At 47.9% G+C, this 17938-nt stretch overlaps 1 protein-coding gene across 7 annotated transcripts in view; it reads right to left on the bottom strand.

Annotated features, from left to right (window-relative positions):
- SPATA13 (spermatogenesis associated 13) overlaps window positions 1-17938 on the bottom strand; it is a 158990-nt gene that overhangs the window by 36571 nt on the left and 104481 nt on the right. For 3 of the 7 annotated variants that reach the window (XM_048072801.2, XM_013188185.3, XM_048072803.2), the window contains exons 1-2: window positions 11525-11833; window positions 9094-10881 (exon numbers count right to left, since the gene is read on the bottom strand). In XM_048072801.2, the coding sequence (XP_047928758.2) occupies window positions 9094-10881; window positions 11525-11818 (2082 nt within the window). In that variant the 5' untranslated portion in view covers window positions 11819-11833. Of the gene's footprint in view, window positions 1-9093; window positions 10882-11524; window positions 11834-12754; window positions 12908-17938 lie in introns of those variants that run through there. The other 4 variants (XM_013188183.3, XM_013188182.3, XM_048072805.2 and 1 more) reach the window with 2 other exon arrangements.

Below are 17938 nucleotides of genomic sequence, written 5' to 3'. Positions count from 1 at the left end.
AGGACCTACAGGGCCATCCTGAAGCATTTGACAGCTACTTTTAGGTATCGAGGTTCAGCTCCAGGTGCCAGTTCTGGGTTGCTGTGCTCCCCAGCTCCCTTACAGCACCCCCCAGAATGCCATCCCAGTGGTTGCAATGGCAGCTTCCCAGGCACCAGCACCACGGGGCCTGAGCCCAGCTGGGCTGAACCTCTCCTTTTCCTGTCCCAGACTGATTTTCCAGTCCAGGTATAGCAGCTTCAAGGGCTCGGTTCTGCTCACCTTGATCTGGCATCGGTACAACTCTGCTGCACTCAGGGGAGTACTGCTGCTGTTGGCATTCCTTGTTACTCATTAATACCAATGTAAGCAAGATCAGCATCAGGTGGTCAGGCACTAAAATCTTAACTTAGCCTTGGTAGCCAGATGAGAGCCAGGTTTTGCAATTATTACTTGGTGTGTATTTTATAAATTTGGCACCAAAAACTACCTCCAGAGGGAGTGTTGCTCAAGGAGAGAAGGATAACTTTCCATATCAGAACAAGATCTGATCTATACGGTACTGACAGTGATGCTCATGTGTAAGCAACTTATATGGATGCAACTTATATCATTGTAATGGCAAAAATTTGCCAGTACCTGAAATTGCATGTAGGGACTTTGACTGGCACAATTATATCAATCATGAGTAACGTCCCATACCCAACAGACACACCCGACTGCAGAAAAAGCCCAAACTATAAAACCGACCCAACACGCGCCTGCTGCTGGTACACTTGTTGCACTGGCAACAGACAAACAATCCCATGTGAGCTTTTGATGATGTAGTTATGCCAATAAACTCCCCAACGAGAATAAAATCCCAGCTCTGTAAACACATTGGTGCCTGGGTAACACAATGGAGGCTCCTTGCCCACCCAGCTGCATTCCTACCATTACACAGTTGGATTTTTTATTCGTATTTCTATGTCCTACCAACACAATTAACTCTTCGTAACTTACACATACACAAAAGTATAAGGGGACGCTTAAATCTCTAGAAATTTGTTTCTCATCTGTCTTCTCCACCTCAATTCCCGCTTCCTTCTGCCTTTTTTTCTTCCTTAACTCCGAAAGAAGTTGCATTGCTTCTTGTTCTGGTATCTCTTTATTTTCCCACATAGGTACTCTATTTTTGAGCTGTCTGGCTGAAGTGCAGCCTCCCTAACTCCAGCAGCCCTTTTCTAGTCCAGAGAACAGACCAGATCAAATTCTAGTAATGTCTGAGAAGTTTCAGCACACTTGATCACTCCGTATTTTTCAGGAAACACTTGTGATAATCAGTCCCGTTCTTCTGCAAATGGCAAGGCTTAAAAACAGGTACTGAAGTATTTATAGGGAAAAATCACAGACGTGCTATTTCGTGTAGATATCTCTGTGTATTAATCACAACTACACGCTTCCGTGTGCATTTAGGAGTCCATATATAAAATGTATAAACTTACGTTAACAATGACAGCTATATGCTGGTATTATAATCAGTGACTATTAAAGAGCTGATATTTCTGTATAACACAGGAACTGCCACTGTATAACACAGGAACTGCCAAATGCTCCTAACTCGGCAGAGTTATATTAGAACGGATTTTTCAGTTCATAGAAGCTAGCAAAAATGTAAAGGACCAAGTGCTCATGACCTAGTGGTCATAAATAATTTTATCACCTTCACTTAACTGAGTAAAAGTCCAGGCAGAGTGTCTCCACCCAGGTACATGATAAAAGGTAACCTTTGCACTTTTTCTTGTTGCTAAATAGCAGCTGGGGAACGCTAGTTGAAGTTCATTTATCATCACTACTAACTGAGGTTAAAAGGTTGTTTTATGCTTCATGGACATGATCAATATGGGCTCTGAAGTGGGGCTCTTGAATCCTTGTACCTCCAGGCAGATGTTGAAGGAGCAAAGTCCCTCCCACTGTAAGCAAAGAGCAGGTCCAAGACCACCTGATGGAACTGAACAGGTACAAATCTATGGGGCCTGATGCCGTGCATCCCAGGGTCCTGAGGGAACTGGCTGATGGAGTTGCCAAGCCTCTCTCCATTATAGTTGAAAACTCTTGGCAGCCAGGTGAAGTCCCTGGTGAAGGGAAGAAGGGAAACAGCACTCCCCATTTCAAAAAGGGAAGAAAGGAGGACCCAGGGAACTACAGACCGGTGAGCCTCACCTCTGTGCCTCAAAAGGTCACAGAACAGATCCTCCTGGAAGCAATGCCAAGGCACATGCAGATCAAGGAGGTGATCGGACACAGCCAGCATGGCTTCACCAAGGGCAAATCGTGCCTGACCAATCTGGTGGCCTTCTACAATGGAGTGACTGCATCAGTCAACAAGGGAAGACCAACCAATGTCATCTACATGGACTTCTGCAAGGCCTTTGACACTGTCCCACACAGCATCCTGATCTCCAGATTAGAGAGGGATGGATTTGAAGGGTGGACCATTCAGTGGATAAGGAATTGGCTGGACAGCAGCACCCACAGAGTGGTGGTCAATGGCTCTATGTCCAGGTGGAGGCCAGTGCTGAGTGGTGTCCCTCGGGGATCTGTCCTGGGACCAGTGTTGTTTAATATCTTTATCAATGACATAGTGGGTTCAAGCGCACCCTCAGCGAGCTGCAGATGACACCAAGCTGAGTGGTGCAGTCGATACACCAGAAGGAAGGGATGCCATCCAGAGGGACCTGGACAAGCCTGAGAAGTGGGCCCATGTGAACCTAATGAGGTTCAGCAAGTCCAAGTGCAAGGTGCTGCACCTGGATCAGGGCAATCCCAGACAGGAGCACAGACTGGGAGAAGAACTCACTGAGAGCAGCCCAGCAGAGAAGGACTTGGGGGTTCCGGTGGACAAAAAGCTCGACACGAGCCAGCAGCGCGTGCCTGCAGCCCAGAAGGCCAGCTGCGTCCTGGGCTGCACCAACAGAGGGGTGGGCAGCGGGTGGAGGGAGGGGATTGTGCCCCTCTGCTCTGCCCTTGTGAGGCCCCACCTGGAGTGATGCGTCCAGGGCTGGGGGCCCCAGCACGAGAAAGATGTGGGGCTGTTAGAGCGGGTCCAGAGGAGGGCCATGAAAATGATCAGAGGGCTGGAGCACCTCTTCTACAAAGAAAGGCTGAGAGAACTGGGGATGTTCAGCCTGGAGAAGAGAAGGGTCCGGGGAGACCTCATTGTGGCCTTTCAGTACTTAAAGGGAGCTTATAAAAAAGATGGAGGCAACATTTTTTTCTTCATTGGCAGATAGTGATAGGACAATGGGGAATGGTTTTAAACTAAAAGAGGGGAGATTTAGATGTTAGCCCAGAGAAGCTGTGGATGCGCCATCCCTGGAGGTGTTCAAGGCCAGGCTGGATAGGGCTTTGGGCAACCTGGTCTGGTGGGAGGTGTCCCTGCCCATGGCAGGGGGTTGGAACCGGGTGGTCTGTAAGGTCCCTTCCAACCCAAACCATTCTATGATCTATGCAGATAAGCCATATAGACACAACCCCAAACAAAACTTGGCCATATATTTCTACAGCATTCTTAATGCTGGTTTACTTCATTTAACCTGAGCCTTGAAAGCATGCTTATCATAATCAAAAAGCCTAATGCTTTCCCTGTGAGCAATGTGCTTTACAAAGATTAGTGAGTTCACCTTCGTAACATTCACATTTCACAGATAAGGCGCAGACACAAAGCACTTCAGCAATTCAAATCACACAGGAAGCACACAGCTGAGCTGGAAATGACCAGAGGATCTCATGACTGTTCTTCGGCCTGAAGGATTTCCTTCGTCCTCTCCTCTATCATTTTACTCATTTCCAAAACCAAACGCAGCTGGCAGATTTCTGACTGGCAGAGGGCAGTTCGCAGAGACGTGCATTTGCTTTGCTGAATAATCTCATCAGACGTATAAAATGCAAGGGTGCTAAAAACAGAAAACAGTTTTCCGGTGTCTTGATCTGTGGGGATGATGCTTTAGCAGTATTTCACCTTTACTTCAGTATCTTAAATTAAAAGCAAGCATGTAGCATATAGTAAAGTAGCATTGATATCTTTTGAGTCTTTTCAGAGGATGTATAGGCATTAACAGCCCCTAAATAATCCCTATGTAATTTCTAAATCAAGACTCGGGACACCCCAGAGCATGTAGGAGGACTGAAAATACTCATTTTCCTCTGATTTGGTAAAACAAACAACTTTTTCCAGGCTGCCTGTTGTCTCTGTAACATCCGCTGGCAAACCTCAAAAGCCAGCTGATTTGAAAGTTGAGCTTTCTGCAAACAAAGCGGAACATAAAAAGCTGTCGGCCTTGTACCCGTCTCTCCAGGAGGAGGTCCCCTGGCTCCCCTTCTCCCCACCCTTCCCGGGCAAAGCCCCATTGTCCTTGTCCCAGCCCAAACCCAAGCCGCCGGCAGGTCCCAGGAGCGGACCCAGCCTGCAGCCTGCAGCGGGTGGAGCTGCCTTGGGCGACTCTCCGTCTGCAAACGATTACTTGCTCAAGCGTGGCACAAGGGCGAGGCCGCTGCGGTTGAGCTGGGGCTCGGAGGAGCAGAGCCTGCTGTGCTCCACCTCGGCCCCCTGCGGGGGGGTTCAGCTGCACCCCCAGCAGCCCCCGGATGCCAGCAGGGGGAAGCGCAGGTGGCTCGGAGGAAACCCCGCGGCTGCCTTCCTTTAGTTTGGGCATCACAGCCTCATGGCATCACAGGATGGCTGAGGTTGGAAGGAACCCCTGGAGGCCCCTGTTCCCACCCCTGCCCAAGCAGGGACACCCAGAGCAGGCTGCCCAGGACCACGTCCAGGCGGCTTTTGGAGATCCCCAAGGAGGAGACCCCACAGCCTCTCTGGGCAGCCTGTGCCAGGGCTCCGTCACCCGCCCAGCACAGAAGTGCTGCCTGGTGCTCAGAGGGAGCCTCCTGGAGAGGGGACGGATGTGCAGCACCGACAGGTCAGCACCCTGCTCTGTGCACACACCAAGTTACACGGCCCAGGGCGCCACTCCACAGCCAGGGGTATAATCTCTCCTGACCAGGGTGAGCCACCTGGCTGTGCCTAACCTGACCCAGAACTCCGATTCCTGTCCCCACTGCCTTTTTCTCCCTCTGCCTACCAACAGGCACAGTGACAAATGACTGCGGGCTGCACTGAATGGCAGACAGCTTTGCTGCAGCACGTTGGAAGAGCTGCTGCTGTGACAGGAAGGAGGGCGTCCTTTGAGGGCTCTGTGCTTTAGCATTTCAGTGATCAGCTCTGCAGTTTGGGTTTGTAGCAAGGCACGGTGGTTTCTGCTTTAGCTCTGCACAAGCGCTCTTGGAAGTCATTCTCTGAGCAACGTGCAGAGGTATCCTGTCCTGTTTGGGGCAGCTCAGAGAGTTCAGAGCAAATCCAGCATCACTTGGTCCCATTGAAATCTGCAGATGAGATGCTGCTGAGCACCTCTGACGGTGCTCTGCTGCTGTCCCCTGGCCACAGTGCCACCAGCAGTGACACCGGAGTGCTGGGACCTGCTGGGAGCAGTAAGCCCAGTTTACGTTCCCACCCTTACTTACTTAATCCTTCCCAGTTTAGCAGATTTTCAGTTACACAGATTAAGCTGATTAAGCCACATTCCAAATCGCATGTGGATGACCTGGAGATGAATAAATCCAATGCCAACAGCTCAGGGAGCTGGGAGCAGCTGACCCAGCCCTGCGGTGCTGGGCACTTGCAATTTGTAGTAGTTCTTCCATGAGTTTTACCCCCAAATTAAGCCGTGTGTGCTCAATATTCAGAGCCCAGAGACCCATAAGGAAAAGATGAGAGCAGCAGCTCCAGCCTTGCTGTGTGCTACTGCAGGTCAGCACCGCCAGGTGCCCCTGCACAGGGCTGAGCTCTGGGGATCGCACGGCGTGGACGAGGCAGGACCTCCGACTGCTGCATGGCACAGACGTAAATGAGTCAACAGATCGATCCCAGAGCATTTAAAGCACAATCTGCAAATAAACTGGGACTCAGCGCTCAGTACAGAATTACCTCTTCGCTATAACCTATAATAATCTTCACTATAATCACTTAGAGTCATGCAGATAACGTGTGTATTTAAGTAATAAAAGGTCTCGTGCACCATGAAGCCAGATGCCAGCAAGGCACCTTACACAGAAGGTGCTCAAAGAGCTTGGGAAACACTAGGTGACATCAAATAATTCCTTGTTGTTTTTTTTTTTGTACCAAACTGTGTTGTTTATGCAGCCTTAGTGGCTGCCATGTGCCAGTCCAAAGCAAAGGCTTTAATGTTTTGCTATTTACAGTGACATGGGGATCTTTCAGGAAAGTAAAGTCCAAATGTGAAATGGTACTTAATGCAGGGTAGTTTCTGCATTTGGGCATGCACGGAGATGGACCAAGTTCCACAGACTTCATTTCTAGACTGTAATTGTCTGGACAAGTGGGTAAGGGAATAAAATAGCTTTGCTTCCAGCTACTGCAGTCAGTCCTTAGAGGAGAACATGTTTGAGCCTGGCTCTTTAGTACCTTGCAAGCTTTGTAGTGAAATATGTCTCGGAGCTAAAGAGATTTTAGTGGCTATGCTGGAATACATACTGGCTTTTACATGAAATTCACATGAAAAAGAAGATGCATGAAACGTGGAGAGTATGTAGATTTGTCCGTCAAAACAGTGTACTTAAGGTTCAGACAAAGTCTTAAAAGTTTTGGATTTGCATTGCTCAGCATTACTTCTCAAAGTGTTGCTGAGAACAAACCAAGCACTAAAGGGTCACAGAAACAATTCTCTGGGTGGGTACAGTTCTATAATGCGGGGATGTAAGGTTAAATTAAAAAATGAATTGTAGTCAAAAGTTCAAACCCCAGTGACCTCACTGTGTGAGTATGTGGCATTCACTGAAGAGCCTGCAGGCTGAATAAATTCCAATTAAAAAATACCTGGCGTCTTTGGTACCAAGCTACCTCCATGCATGCTAGCGAGGAGGAGAAAAAGCGCAATGACACCCTCCAAAGAAATGGCAGGGAAAAACCACACCACTCTCCCTGTTTTGTACTCATGCTGAGTGCCACGGCTGTAGGGTTGTGTATGGGATGAGGAGCAGGTCTGGAGAGAAGAGAGGGCAGTGCTTACACCCTCTGCACACTAAGACTGAGGTAACCCCTGTCCTGCACAGCTCCTGCTTCCGATCTGTAGCTACCACCTCCAAAAATGTAGCTGTAGAACAGAGGTTTGGGTGCAGCTGCACCATTTGGGTGGACATGGCTGTTTTGCCATGCAGCAACACACAGACCACTCCACGCAGTGCCCGTGACAGAGGGAGGGGGTTTGGTCCCCTCACCACTGCCTTGGTGAGCACAGGACCTGTCCCCAGCCATCACTGTCATCTCCATCATCTCCTGGAGGGCTCCATCCTACAGCAGATGTGCATCCCATACACTAATGCAGAACTGCTCCCAGAGCACGCAGCGTATTTTAGACAACTGAAACACGCTCACAAATAACCTAAAATATAAGATAAAGTTTAAATTGCAGGCTAGATAATAACAGAATGTGGTGTTAAAACTAAAACTGCAATAACTTTTATCCACCCAAAGCACACATTCATTTTAAAACTTCTGAAAGGCAGCACTGGTTTGTGGGGAACCAAGGGGAGGGACGAGCTGAATTTCTTTTGTGTCATGAGCCCAGATCACCACTAGATGGTAGATGAGGAGCACTGATTTTCCTTCCCGTTTCGTTCCTGAGAAACACCGCTGACACATAAACCACCAGGGCTTCTCACCTCTTTGGCAGTGAAAGCATCTCCTTGCCTACACCCGTATGGGAGAGCTTTGAAAGACGGGTGGGTGGCTGTGGCAACCCTGGGACTCTGCGGTGAGGAATGATCCCAGAGCCCCAGTGTTTGTAGGTACTGGGCTAATTTTCCAACCTTACCATAGCTGCAGACAATAAACAAACTTGCTCTTCTCCAGTAGAATGGCAACGCTGATGAGAATGGGAATAACTATCATCTCCAGTCGGTTTGTAAAAACCACGCCAGGCTTTTAAAGTTATATGGCTTCACAGACATTGTAAGACTACCTAGCCTGGGAGGCTGAAGCGTGTACAACTGCAACAATTACCTTTGTTTCTCTCAGACCTAAGGCATACGACACGTTTATTCAAACTGAGGTAGCTTAAAAGGTTAATTCTGTAACTGGTTTTCATGCAGACCCAGAGGGACCCTTGCCCTGACGCATATTTCCCAACGAAAGGCAAACCTCTGTGAGCTGCCTCACCCCAGGCAGCCCAAAGCCATGCTGCTGCACACGGCAGGGGCTGAGCTGAGCCATTTCCAGGATGTGTGTGACTGCCCTTCACCGACACTGCCAAACCACTGCCACTGCTCCGGTGGCAGTGCTCACACTGCCCCTCCTCCACGGGGCTTCAGGTTTTACTGCTGCATTTATCTCAGGGGTGCAGCGGCGCAGCTGCCCTTCTGCTGGGGGTAGGTACAATGACATGCTGGTGGCTTCCCCAACACTTCAGCAGCAACATGCTCTGCTGTCCGAAATCTGCGGGCGAATATCCAAATCGCTTGCACTCGGCATGGCCACCAATGCACAATGACAACATCAGCAAGGCCCGAATGTTTAAACCCCTGCACTGCACCGTTCACAACATACCTCTCGACAAATATCACCCCGTTCTGCAAGGCTTCCACGGGAAAAGCGTTTAACACTGAATCAACGCTGCTTCCAAGTGCACCGACTCCTTGGAGACCTTTTGGCTGGGAAGAAATACAGCCAGACCCTGCTCAGGCTAGTAAAATCTGACAAGCCCACATGACAAGCTGGTATAACTGCAGGGTGTAATAAACTGCCCTTGAAAAAACATACATGAACAGCTTGGCTGCCAAAACTTTCTTCGATACTAATGTACAAAGGAAAAATAATTTGATGTTAGCTTCCAAAGAGAATACATTAAAGGAAATAATTACTGTCAGCATATTTTAGCAATAACAAGCTGCAATAGTCATTAGCATTCAGGTTATTTTGCATTGTTCGCGTTGTTTTGCATTAATAAAGACAAAAACCTGATGGGTAAATATATAACTTCTAAACGATTTTGCTTTCATTCTTACCTCTTCCTTTTTTTCTTCTGCACCAGGGGCTAAATTGAGGCTCAGCTGAGAGTGGCTGCTTATGCCACTGTCCTCATTTCCATCATCGTAGTACACGGTTTGCACGGCGTCCTGGAAGCAGACAGGATTCCTGCCCAGCTTCAGCCCGGCAACCTCGCCCCTCTCCTCGCTTTCCATTGAGCTCAGCGACAGCGTGCTGTGACGGTCTGGGCACTGGAAATCCATATTGCACTTGACCTTCTCCACACTGGGGCTCTGAGGTTTTGGAGCAGTTGGCCTGACAGGAACGTGAGGATTTTCAGCTTCCCATGTAAACTGCTGGGCAGCTTTCGGTTCATCCGAGTCCGTATCAAACACTTCATTGGGAAATGGCCCGATGTCACTCAGAGTCGGCGACAAGCTATCAGATTCTGGCAAACCTGAAGATGTCCTGAGGTTTTTGTCTTCAGCACCAGCTACATTCATTTCAGCCTCTTTATCCTGTGCAGCTGCGGGGCTCTGCAGGCAAGGTGTTCCTGGTGAGGAAGAGTCTGGACTAGATATCGAGGAGGTGCATCTCTTTCTGTCATGATCAGTGCTACTGGAAACCCTGCGGGAGTAGTCATCGTGCAGTCTGCTGTTCGACCTCGTTCTCTGGGACTGCTCGCTGGGAGAAGGAGCTGTGCTTTTAGAGCCATCCTTCTTCCACGCGACATCTGCAACGCTGCTGACAAGCTTCAAAACTCGGTCAAAATCCTTTGCTCTGATGGGGCTCTTCCACCGCTTGGATCTCCTCTCGGGGTTCCCGCTGGTTTTGTCCGAGTCAGCAGAAGTAGCACTCGCAGTCCTTGCTGGCATTTGTTTTTCATTTGCAGCCTTGAGGTCGGTAAGGTTTGAGGTGGACTTCCGTTTGAACGAGCTTTTCTTCAGAAAGTTTAAATTATCCGAACTTTTGCTTCTTCGATAAACGATCCTGTTGTTTTCAGAGTCTTTCACTAAAATCTCACAGATCTTTGGCTCCGCGAGGACGGGAGACGTTGGCCTCGTGCCGTTGTGATGGCTCTGGGCTTTCTCTGCGTCCAGCAAGTTTATGCGGCCGGCGCCGTAAGCCCGCCTGATGCTGCGTGAGCGGTGAGTGTTCCTCAGGAAAGACTCATCGCTCTCCTCCGCGTCAGAGCAGTCAGAAGCCAAACCATCAACCGTGCTCTGCAAATCCTGTAAAGGTCCCGAATAGGAGTACCGGTTAGTCTGAACTCTCACCACTGCCCCATTTGAAATGTTCTTGCCTACACTGTTCTCGTTCAGGATATCTGAGCATTCCCTTGCTTGAATCCCTTGGAGAACAGACGATTTCAGCTTCTTGAAAGACCCCATTTTCCTGATGGAAGACAGAGCATTCCACGTGGAAGAGTTGCCCATCAAAATCAGAGACCGAGGCCTGTCGGAGCTGGAATTCGCCCGTTTCCGAGGGGTGGAGAAAAAGTGCATGATTTTGGAAGGGCTGAGTTTCTCGTCTTGTATTTCCTCTTCAAGACCGGTGCCGGTGCTGTACCCCCCATTACGACTGACAGAGGTTGTCAGGTTTGGGGGCTCCTTATTATCCATCACTATACAGGTGACGGTGGTGCCGCCATTCCGAAATGTGGTCATGCCCTCGATGCTGTACGCATGGAGGCGGAGGCTGGGGCAGCTCAAAGCCACGCTGCTGTCTCCAGCAGCTGCCCTCGCTGCCTCTCCTTCATCTGCTGCACCTTGGCTCCTCTTGCTTCCACGTTCGCCGGGCGAGGTGAGCTCCTCAGGCTGCACTGCCTGCACCAAGAAAGCAAAGGCGCCCGTTAAGAGAAATCCCTGTACAAAGTCCCCCGCAAAAGGAAGTTTGAACCCCATTGTAAGACTTAAAGGCATACATGAGCTCGGGGAGCTCCTCTCAGCTGAACAAAGGTGCGTTACAGCAGCGAGGAGACGTTAATAACTCCCTCAAAGTACAACTGCATTTGTTAGCAATTTAAGTGACCAGAATAATTTCAATATGTGCTTGTTTTCCTAAAGCTTAATAAGCTAGTGAATTCACAATTATTACCACACCCACCTTAAAACACTAAATGCAATCCCCACATACACGAAGAGAGAGAAAACCCCAACAACTGCAATCCAGCCTCCCTCCTCGGTGCTAAACACCGAGGCCCAAGGCAGACGAGAAGTTTTCATCCAAAAACCATCCCCAAACAGAGAGGACCCGCGGAGATTTTATCCTCCGCTTGCTGCTGTGGTGTCCCCTGACCCGATCCATCCTTGTCCCCCCCAGCAGGTAAACCCAAGAGCTGTACCAGGAGCACGACGCTGCTCCCCCTTAGCCAAACAAGATCCCCGAGCGTGATGAAAACTTGGATTTGGAAGTGACTCCCAGTCCCCCTGCCCTGCCTGAGGGCATCTCCAGGGGGTGCAGCCTGACCTGGGCTCCTGAGGAGCTGCGGGGCGAGCCGTGGAGGTGAAGGCAAGGCCGGGGGGTCGCGGGGGACCCCCACAGCCCCCCAAGGCGTCCTGCCCCGGGGTAAGGGGAGGGAACAGCGCCGGAGGGAGCGCTGCGGCCCCGGCCTCGCCTTTGTCTCCGCCGGCCCCAAGTGGCCGCGGGGGCTCGGAGGGCAGCGAGGAGGAGGAGGAGGCCCCTGGAAACGGGGAGGGGGGCGAGGAGGAGGGGGGGGGGGGCAGCGGCTGAGCTCCCCCCCCCCGGGTCCCCGCAGCCCATCCCCCTCGCCAAGGCACAGAAAGCGGCGGCTCCGGGCTGCCTGAAAGGCGCCGTGGGGTTTTTGCATCACCATAAGAATAAGGCGAGCGGCCGGGGCAAAGGCGAGGCAAGCCCTGAAAAGAGGCGAGTTTGGGAGGCGTCCCTCCCGAGCAGGACTTCACCAGGAGTTGTTCGGGCCGCTGGGGGATAAAGGGACTTCCTCGCGTTGCAGCCCCGCATCTCCCCCATCCCCTCTCCTCAGCCCCTTCATTCAAAGCGGCCCCGCGGGAGCCCGGCGCGGACAAAGGCACCGAAACCTCGGCCGGCCCTCGCCTGCCTGCACCCCCCTCCGGTGCACGGGGAAAAAAAAAAAATTAAAAATAAAAATAAATAAATCGGAAGAAGCAGAAGAAGCCGCTGCTCCCGGCGAAGTTCGCAGGGGAAGCGGCTTTCTGCACCTGAGCAGGCAGAAGGGGGAGGGAAGCGGAGGGGACGGAGTGAAATGAAAGGAGGAGAAATAGGAGTAAGACTGAAATAAGAAAAGAATAAGAATGAAAGGAGAAAATAGTAAGAATGAAAGGAGAAAATAACAATAATGAAAGGAGAAAAGAATAAGAATGAAAGGAGAAAATAATAAGAATGAAAGGAGAAGGAATAATAATGGAATGAGAAGGAATAATAATGGAATGAGAAGGAATAATAATAATAAAATGAGAGGAAATAATAATTAAATGATAACAATTAAATGATAATAATTACATAATGATAATTAAGTGATGTAACAAATAATTAAATAATAATAAATAATTAAGTAATAGCATAAATAATTAAACACTATATTTTTTTTTTGAAAAAAAGCTCCCAGCACGCAGCTTTGCACCGACTTCCCCGCGCTGTCCCGGGAGAAGGGGGGGGGGGGGGGGGGGCACACTCCCGGTCCGAGCTCGGTTCCCTTACCTGGGGGGACCCGGGGACCCCCGGTGCCGCCGCCCGTCCCCGCCGCCTCCCGCATCGCTATGGCAGCGGCCGCCGCGGCGGGGCGGGGAGCGGCGCTCCCGGGCAGCGCCGGCCGGGGGCGGCGGCGGCGGCGGCGGCATGGCTGGGCGGGGAGGGGCGGCCCCGGGAGCACCCCCCCCCCCCCCCGCCCCGGCCCCGAGAGGGGGCTGGCTTCGAGGTCCCAGCCGTGGGAGGGCCCCAGCAGCGACCCCGGGGTGCAAGGGCCCGCCTCCCGTCGGTAGCGCGTGGAAAATGTGTTTGGGGTATGAAGCTTAGAGATACAGGCGCTGGGGAAAAGGGCTTGGCAGCCTGCGAGCTGTCTTAGATAGCTGCGCTTGGTGCCCAGGCTCTTTCTGTCCCAGGACAGTTTTGCCGGCCACTGGTCCCCAAACATAACAGCAAGATCCCTTAATGCACAGTGAGCAGTGCCCATATGCTACACAAAGAAATTGTGAGACTGTCTTACAGCCCCGTGTCACAGCTAACAAAGACACATAACGACTGGTACCCCTTGCTCCAACAGTTTAATGTCTAAGAATATTCCTGCACGTGGACTGCACTTGTAGATACAACTAAAGCACTTTTAATACAACTCAGTTAAGAGGCACAATGACAACGGGGCGGGACAGACACCCTGAAGAAGTCACGAAGGCCTTCAGCCCTCTGCCTGTCCTCCGAGCCTGGTGTGCTGTGACTCCGCACGCTGTAATTACCTCGCCGGAGCACGGCATAGCCAGCCTCTGAAAGGCAAGAGGTAGTTAGTGGATGAGGCAAACAAATGGGCTTAAGGGATGTAGGTCAAATGAGGTAGCAAATAACTCTGGCATTGACCACAGGATTCTCGGGAAGCCAGCAGCACCAGGCACGGCCTGCCACCCAGCCAGGCCTGGCTGGGCTCAGCTTCATGGTAGGCCTCTGGAAGAAGCGTGGTTTGAAGAATGACTCAAACGAGTGGGTGAAGTGGTAGCTTTATAGTGCTGGACGTGGACAAATGGAGATGAAGAGTGGAAGCACTGACAGGGACAACCTGGGGAAGTTCTCAAGTCCGTGTGAGCAAGAAGTATCTGCCTCAGGTCTTGGGAAAAGGAAGTGAAGGGGCTGAAATGGCCAAGGGACCATGGGGACGTCTATGAGATGTTACCTGTAAAACTTCTTCCAACAATATGGCAAACTTGTCCCAAAGTGTCCCTAGTATCTCTAGGGGGTTGTGCTGATCCCTTAAAAAACACCTAGCAGAGCTACTCAAACTTAATTTTCAATGAATTTGTGTACCTATGTTCCTGTACCATCCTTTTGAATATCCTTTTCAATCCACAAGTCTCCTCAAAGAAGGGAACCCCCAGTTCCTCCTGTGCCTTCTACCCACCAACTGGACAAAAAGACAAAGCAGAAAAAAGCCATGAGCTGGTGCTGAATCAAGGCACTACTTTGGGTCTTTCCTTTAACCAAACAACAGTGTTAAAGCTGAAGAAACTCCGACGACTTTGAGATCTGAATATTTGTCATAAATATACCTGAAATTCACCAGATGGTTAAAAAGTGAGGAGACAAATGACAGGAGAAGGTATTGAGAGACTAAGAACGTGCTCACAAGAATTTAATTGCCTTACAAAACCAAGATAAAAAAATCACTTTGGGTAATTAGGTAAAATACAATTGTATGTTGCATTCCCTGAAGGTCACTACATTAATGAAGGGAATACATAGAAAAATGCAATTATAGGAACAAGAGTATTCAGTCAGTTAATCTTTTGTCAAGTTACAAAAATTAAATATTGTAGTTGTCATCTTCTGAGACCTTTTTGTAATAGATATTTTACTGGTAGCATGCTCAAACCCACTTCTCACTGTTGCAGCATCATTGAGTCTCAGTCTGTCCTTCCGTACGTATGCAGTGTGAAGCACACTAAAGGAGTGTGCTGTGTCTGAGAACAGGATTAACTTCCTGTACTACAGATAAATAATTACCCAAATATTTTCTTAATCTGAATTATTATTTTTTAAAGTCTGGGAGCTACAACTGTATTTAGTATTCAAGTGCAGTCACACCAAGGTTTAGTGAAGTTATGCAAAACAAAGTTTATCAACAGGACTGCCACAAGAAAGAAGGCAGATCACTCATCTGACTATAAATTAGAACACTTCTCTGTATCTTACAATATTCAAAGAAAAGCAAGATAAAATGTTTCATCAAAGTTACAAAACAAAAATTCATTAAATTAGTTCTGGGCTTCTACAATCCTAAAGATTTTTCTACAATCCTGAAAAAAAAAAAAAAAAGTCCTCCAAATTTCTAATGGAAAAAAAGGTGCTCTTGAAGTGAAATTTCCAGCTTTTTCCCTTCTTGAGAAGATTATTATTATTTGCCTCTAAGAATGTTTGAAAAGATGTAAATGAGAACAAATGCATAGCATTTTACAGTTTCCTCTGAAAAACTGAGCTATAAACCCTGCTATTTTAGGCTAATTGTTTGACTCCAGATGAGTATCAAAGGATGGAGCTGACTGAGAAGTTGACCATGTACAGTAATTTATGAAGAGAAGAACTCCAAGAGAAAAAGAATCTGGGTTGGTATATGCATGAGATTTTTAATAATGACTTGACAATGGCCATCGCACTTATTGCAGCAAAAATGAAATACTTGTTTTAGAAGCTCAAAGTCTATAATCGGAAAGAGGTTTACTGTGCATGTGACTAGGAATGAGAAGGATTATTCTAAGTGTAATACAAGTGGGAAAGGATTACAAAAAAATGTGACATGGGAGAAAAAATATTCATCATATTTAATGATAAAGAAACGCCCCACCAAAAATAACTTTTAATAGGTTATTGATACCTCTGGCTTTCTCAGAATAGCAATGGATACATTTGTGTAGTAAGAAAATCATTCACTTAAATCCAAAAAGTCTAAATGAGAATGATTCTCTCTGCTTAGTTTATAAATTCTTCTTTTCACTCCCACAATTCTGTTATTCCTTTTCTGGTTCATTTGTAAATACTTTCTAAAAGATGATTTTAAAATAGTCATTAAAAAAAAAATGTACTCTTAAAAGAATGATGAAAAAGAACCAAAATGAATAGTTTCAGGAAAACAAAATAAAAACATTTGTCATTCTTCAACAGCTATTGGGCAAGATTGGCAAAGGAAGTGACACTCTTAAGACATCCCCTAAATTAATGAGTGACTGAATTTAATTATTAAGATGAAGAATTCCTGAAACAAGAAATCTCTTTGCTTTCAATGACAGGGTCTTTCCCAGGCTGCAGTATTTAGCTAATGCTGCAGTTTTGCAATTTGCACCTTCCTTTTACATCCCAGGCAAGGACTCTCCTGCAAGCAATTAACCTCCATGGAATCTCTATACATTGATAGGTCCCACAGGGGGAATTAAACTGAGTCATATATCTGTTGAAGTTAAAGACAACTCCCCCACGGACTTCAATGGGAGCAGGATCAAGATCTCAACTTGTACAGTCTGAAAATGAGAAAAGAATAGTATGCTTGTGTAAGCAGGCTCAAACTAACTTATTTTTGTTTGACTTATATATAAACTGTATGGGAAATTAATGTAGGATTTTTCCATTTGTGTATATCTGTCACCAAATCAGTAATAATAAATCGAAAGGGATTTTCCAAATTCAAGAGCTCTGTCATCCTGGCACTGAAAAATTCCATTCCAGAAAATGAATCATGTTGCTGCGGAAAACACTCAAAGGACAGCTTGGGTTCAACTGATGGATTAACTTCTTAATTTGCCCAATGAAAGTCATCATTGCCAGCGTGTAGGAAGCTGGGACACTACTTTCGAAAGGCTGGTTCCTGTTGCATTTACTCTTCTGTTTGACCTTAACTCACAGCCAGTTCAATACAAATAAAGGCAATTACTGAGCAAAGCAGAAGTTTAGCGCAGCTTGGTCTAAATCACAACGCACAACAAACCGTGCTTTTTCCTCTCATCATTCACAATCTTCTTTTAAATGTGCTTTTCCGAGGTCATTTCACTGAGCTTGCTCAGCTCTATTAAACACAGAGATGCAATTTAGGGAGAGCACAATAGCCCAGTGGAGTGACGCCACCAAGGAAAAATGACCCTTGTGTACCAGGTTACCATTGTCCCATCTCCCAGTTGCTCTTACTCACCCACCTACACCACTCCAGCTGCAGGCAACTTAATGACGGGCTCAGCCTTTCAGCCTGGCAGAATGCTATTTATAACCCCCCGCAGCCCGGCTCTGATGCTATTCTTTCTTGCCATCCTCGAGAGGCATTATTCAGCCAGCATGACATGAAGAGATGGCTGGTACTACAGAAGAGCAGTTCCCAATGAACAGATCATTGTGTGAGGCATAAAGAAGACTCCCAGTTACCAATTAGGAAGGCCAAATTCCACCTTTATTTGGAGTCATGCAAAGTGTAGGAGATAAGAAGGAAAGTGACCATGGAGGTGGAAAGTAGACGGAAATAGGAAAGAAGAGATTAGTCAAAAACTTTCTTTTTCTCTATAGCATATATATATTTATTTTTTTTCTTGAAAAAAGTTCTAGATTTTCTGTTAAGTGGAAGTACATTGAAGTGATAGGGGCTATTTGAGAGGAAAGGGTACAACCCCAGAGAGCTGCAATTGTCCCACGCTGCTGCCATTCACTGTCTCCTCCACCTCTGCTTTTTCTGCCATGCCCTCATACATCAAATCCCTCACTGTCCTGTCTGATGGCCACGCAGCCATTCTGTATTTATCTTCCTTGCTTGAAATAATAGTATGTAAAAGTTAAGAGCTCTTTATCAGCCTTTTTCCCCACCCCACCCACGTAGTTCCCCTGACATCTGCCATCCCATCCTCTCTACTTAACACTGCGGCCTTCCAAAGGGTATGGAGGTGCCTTGTTATGCAGCCAGGCCAAAATAAATAAATGGAAGAACAAACACATAGAGAAAGGGACCCGAGGAGAGTGGGAACACCACAAGGATGCAGAGTCCGTCAGGCACTGCAAACGTGGAGATGCTTTAAAAGTGAAGCAAGTAGCGCACTTCTCAGGAACGATGCCAGATCCGGAAAAATTATGCAAAGTTATATAAGATCTTCTGATGCTTATTATAATAAAATAACAGGTTTCAGGAGAATAATTGGCCCAGTGTGATGCAAC

This window comes from Anser cygnoides, chromosome 1, assembly GCF_040182565.1.
Source record: "Anser cygnoides isolate HZ-2024a breed goose chromosome 1, Taihu_goose_T2T_genome, whole genome shotgun sequence".
NCBI lineage: Eukaryota > Metazoa > Chordata > Aves > Anseriformes > Anatidae > Anser > Anser cygnoides.
Note: the sequence above shows the minus strand (reverse complement) of the source record. Positions and strands in the feature narration are given on the sequence as shown.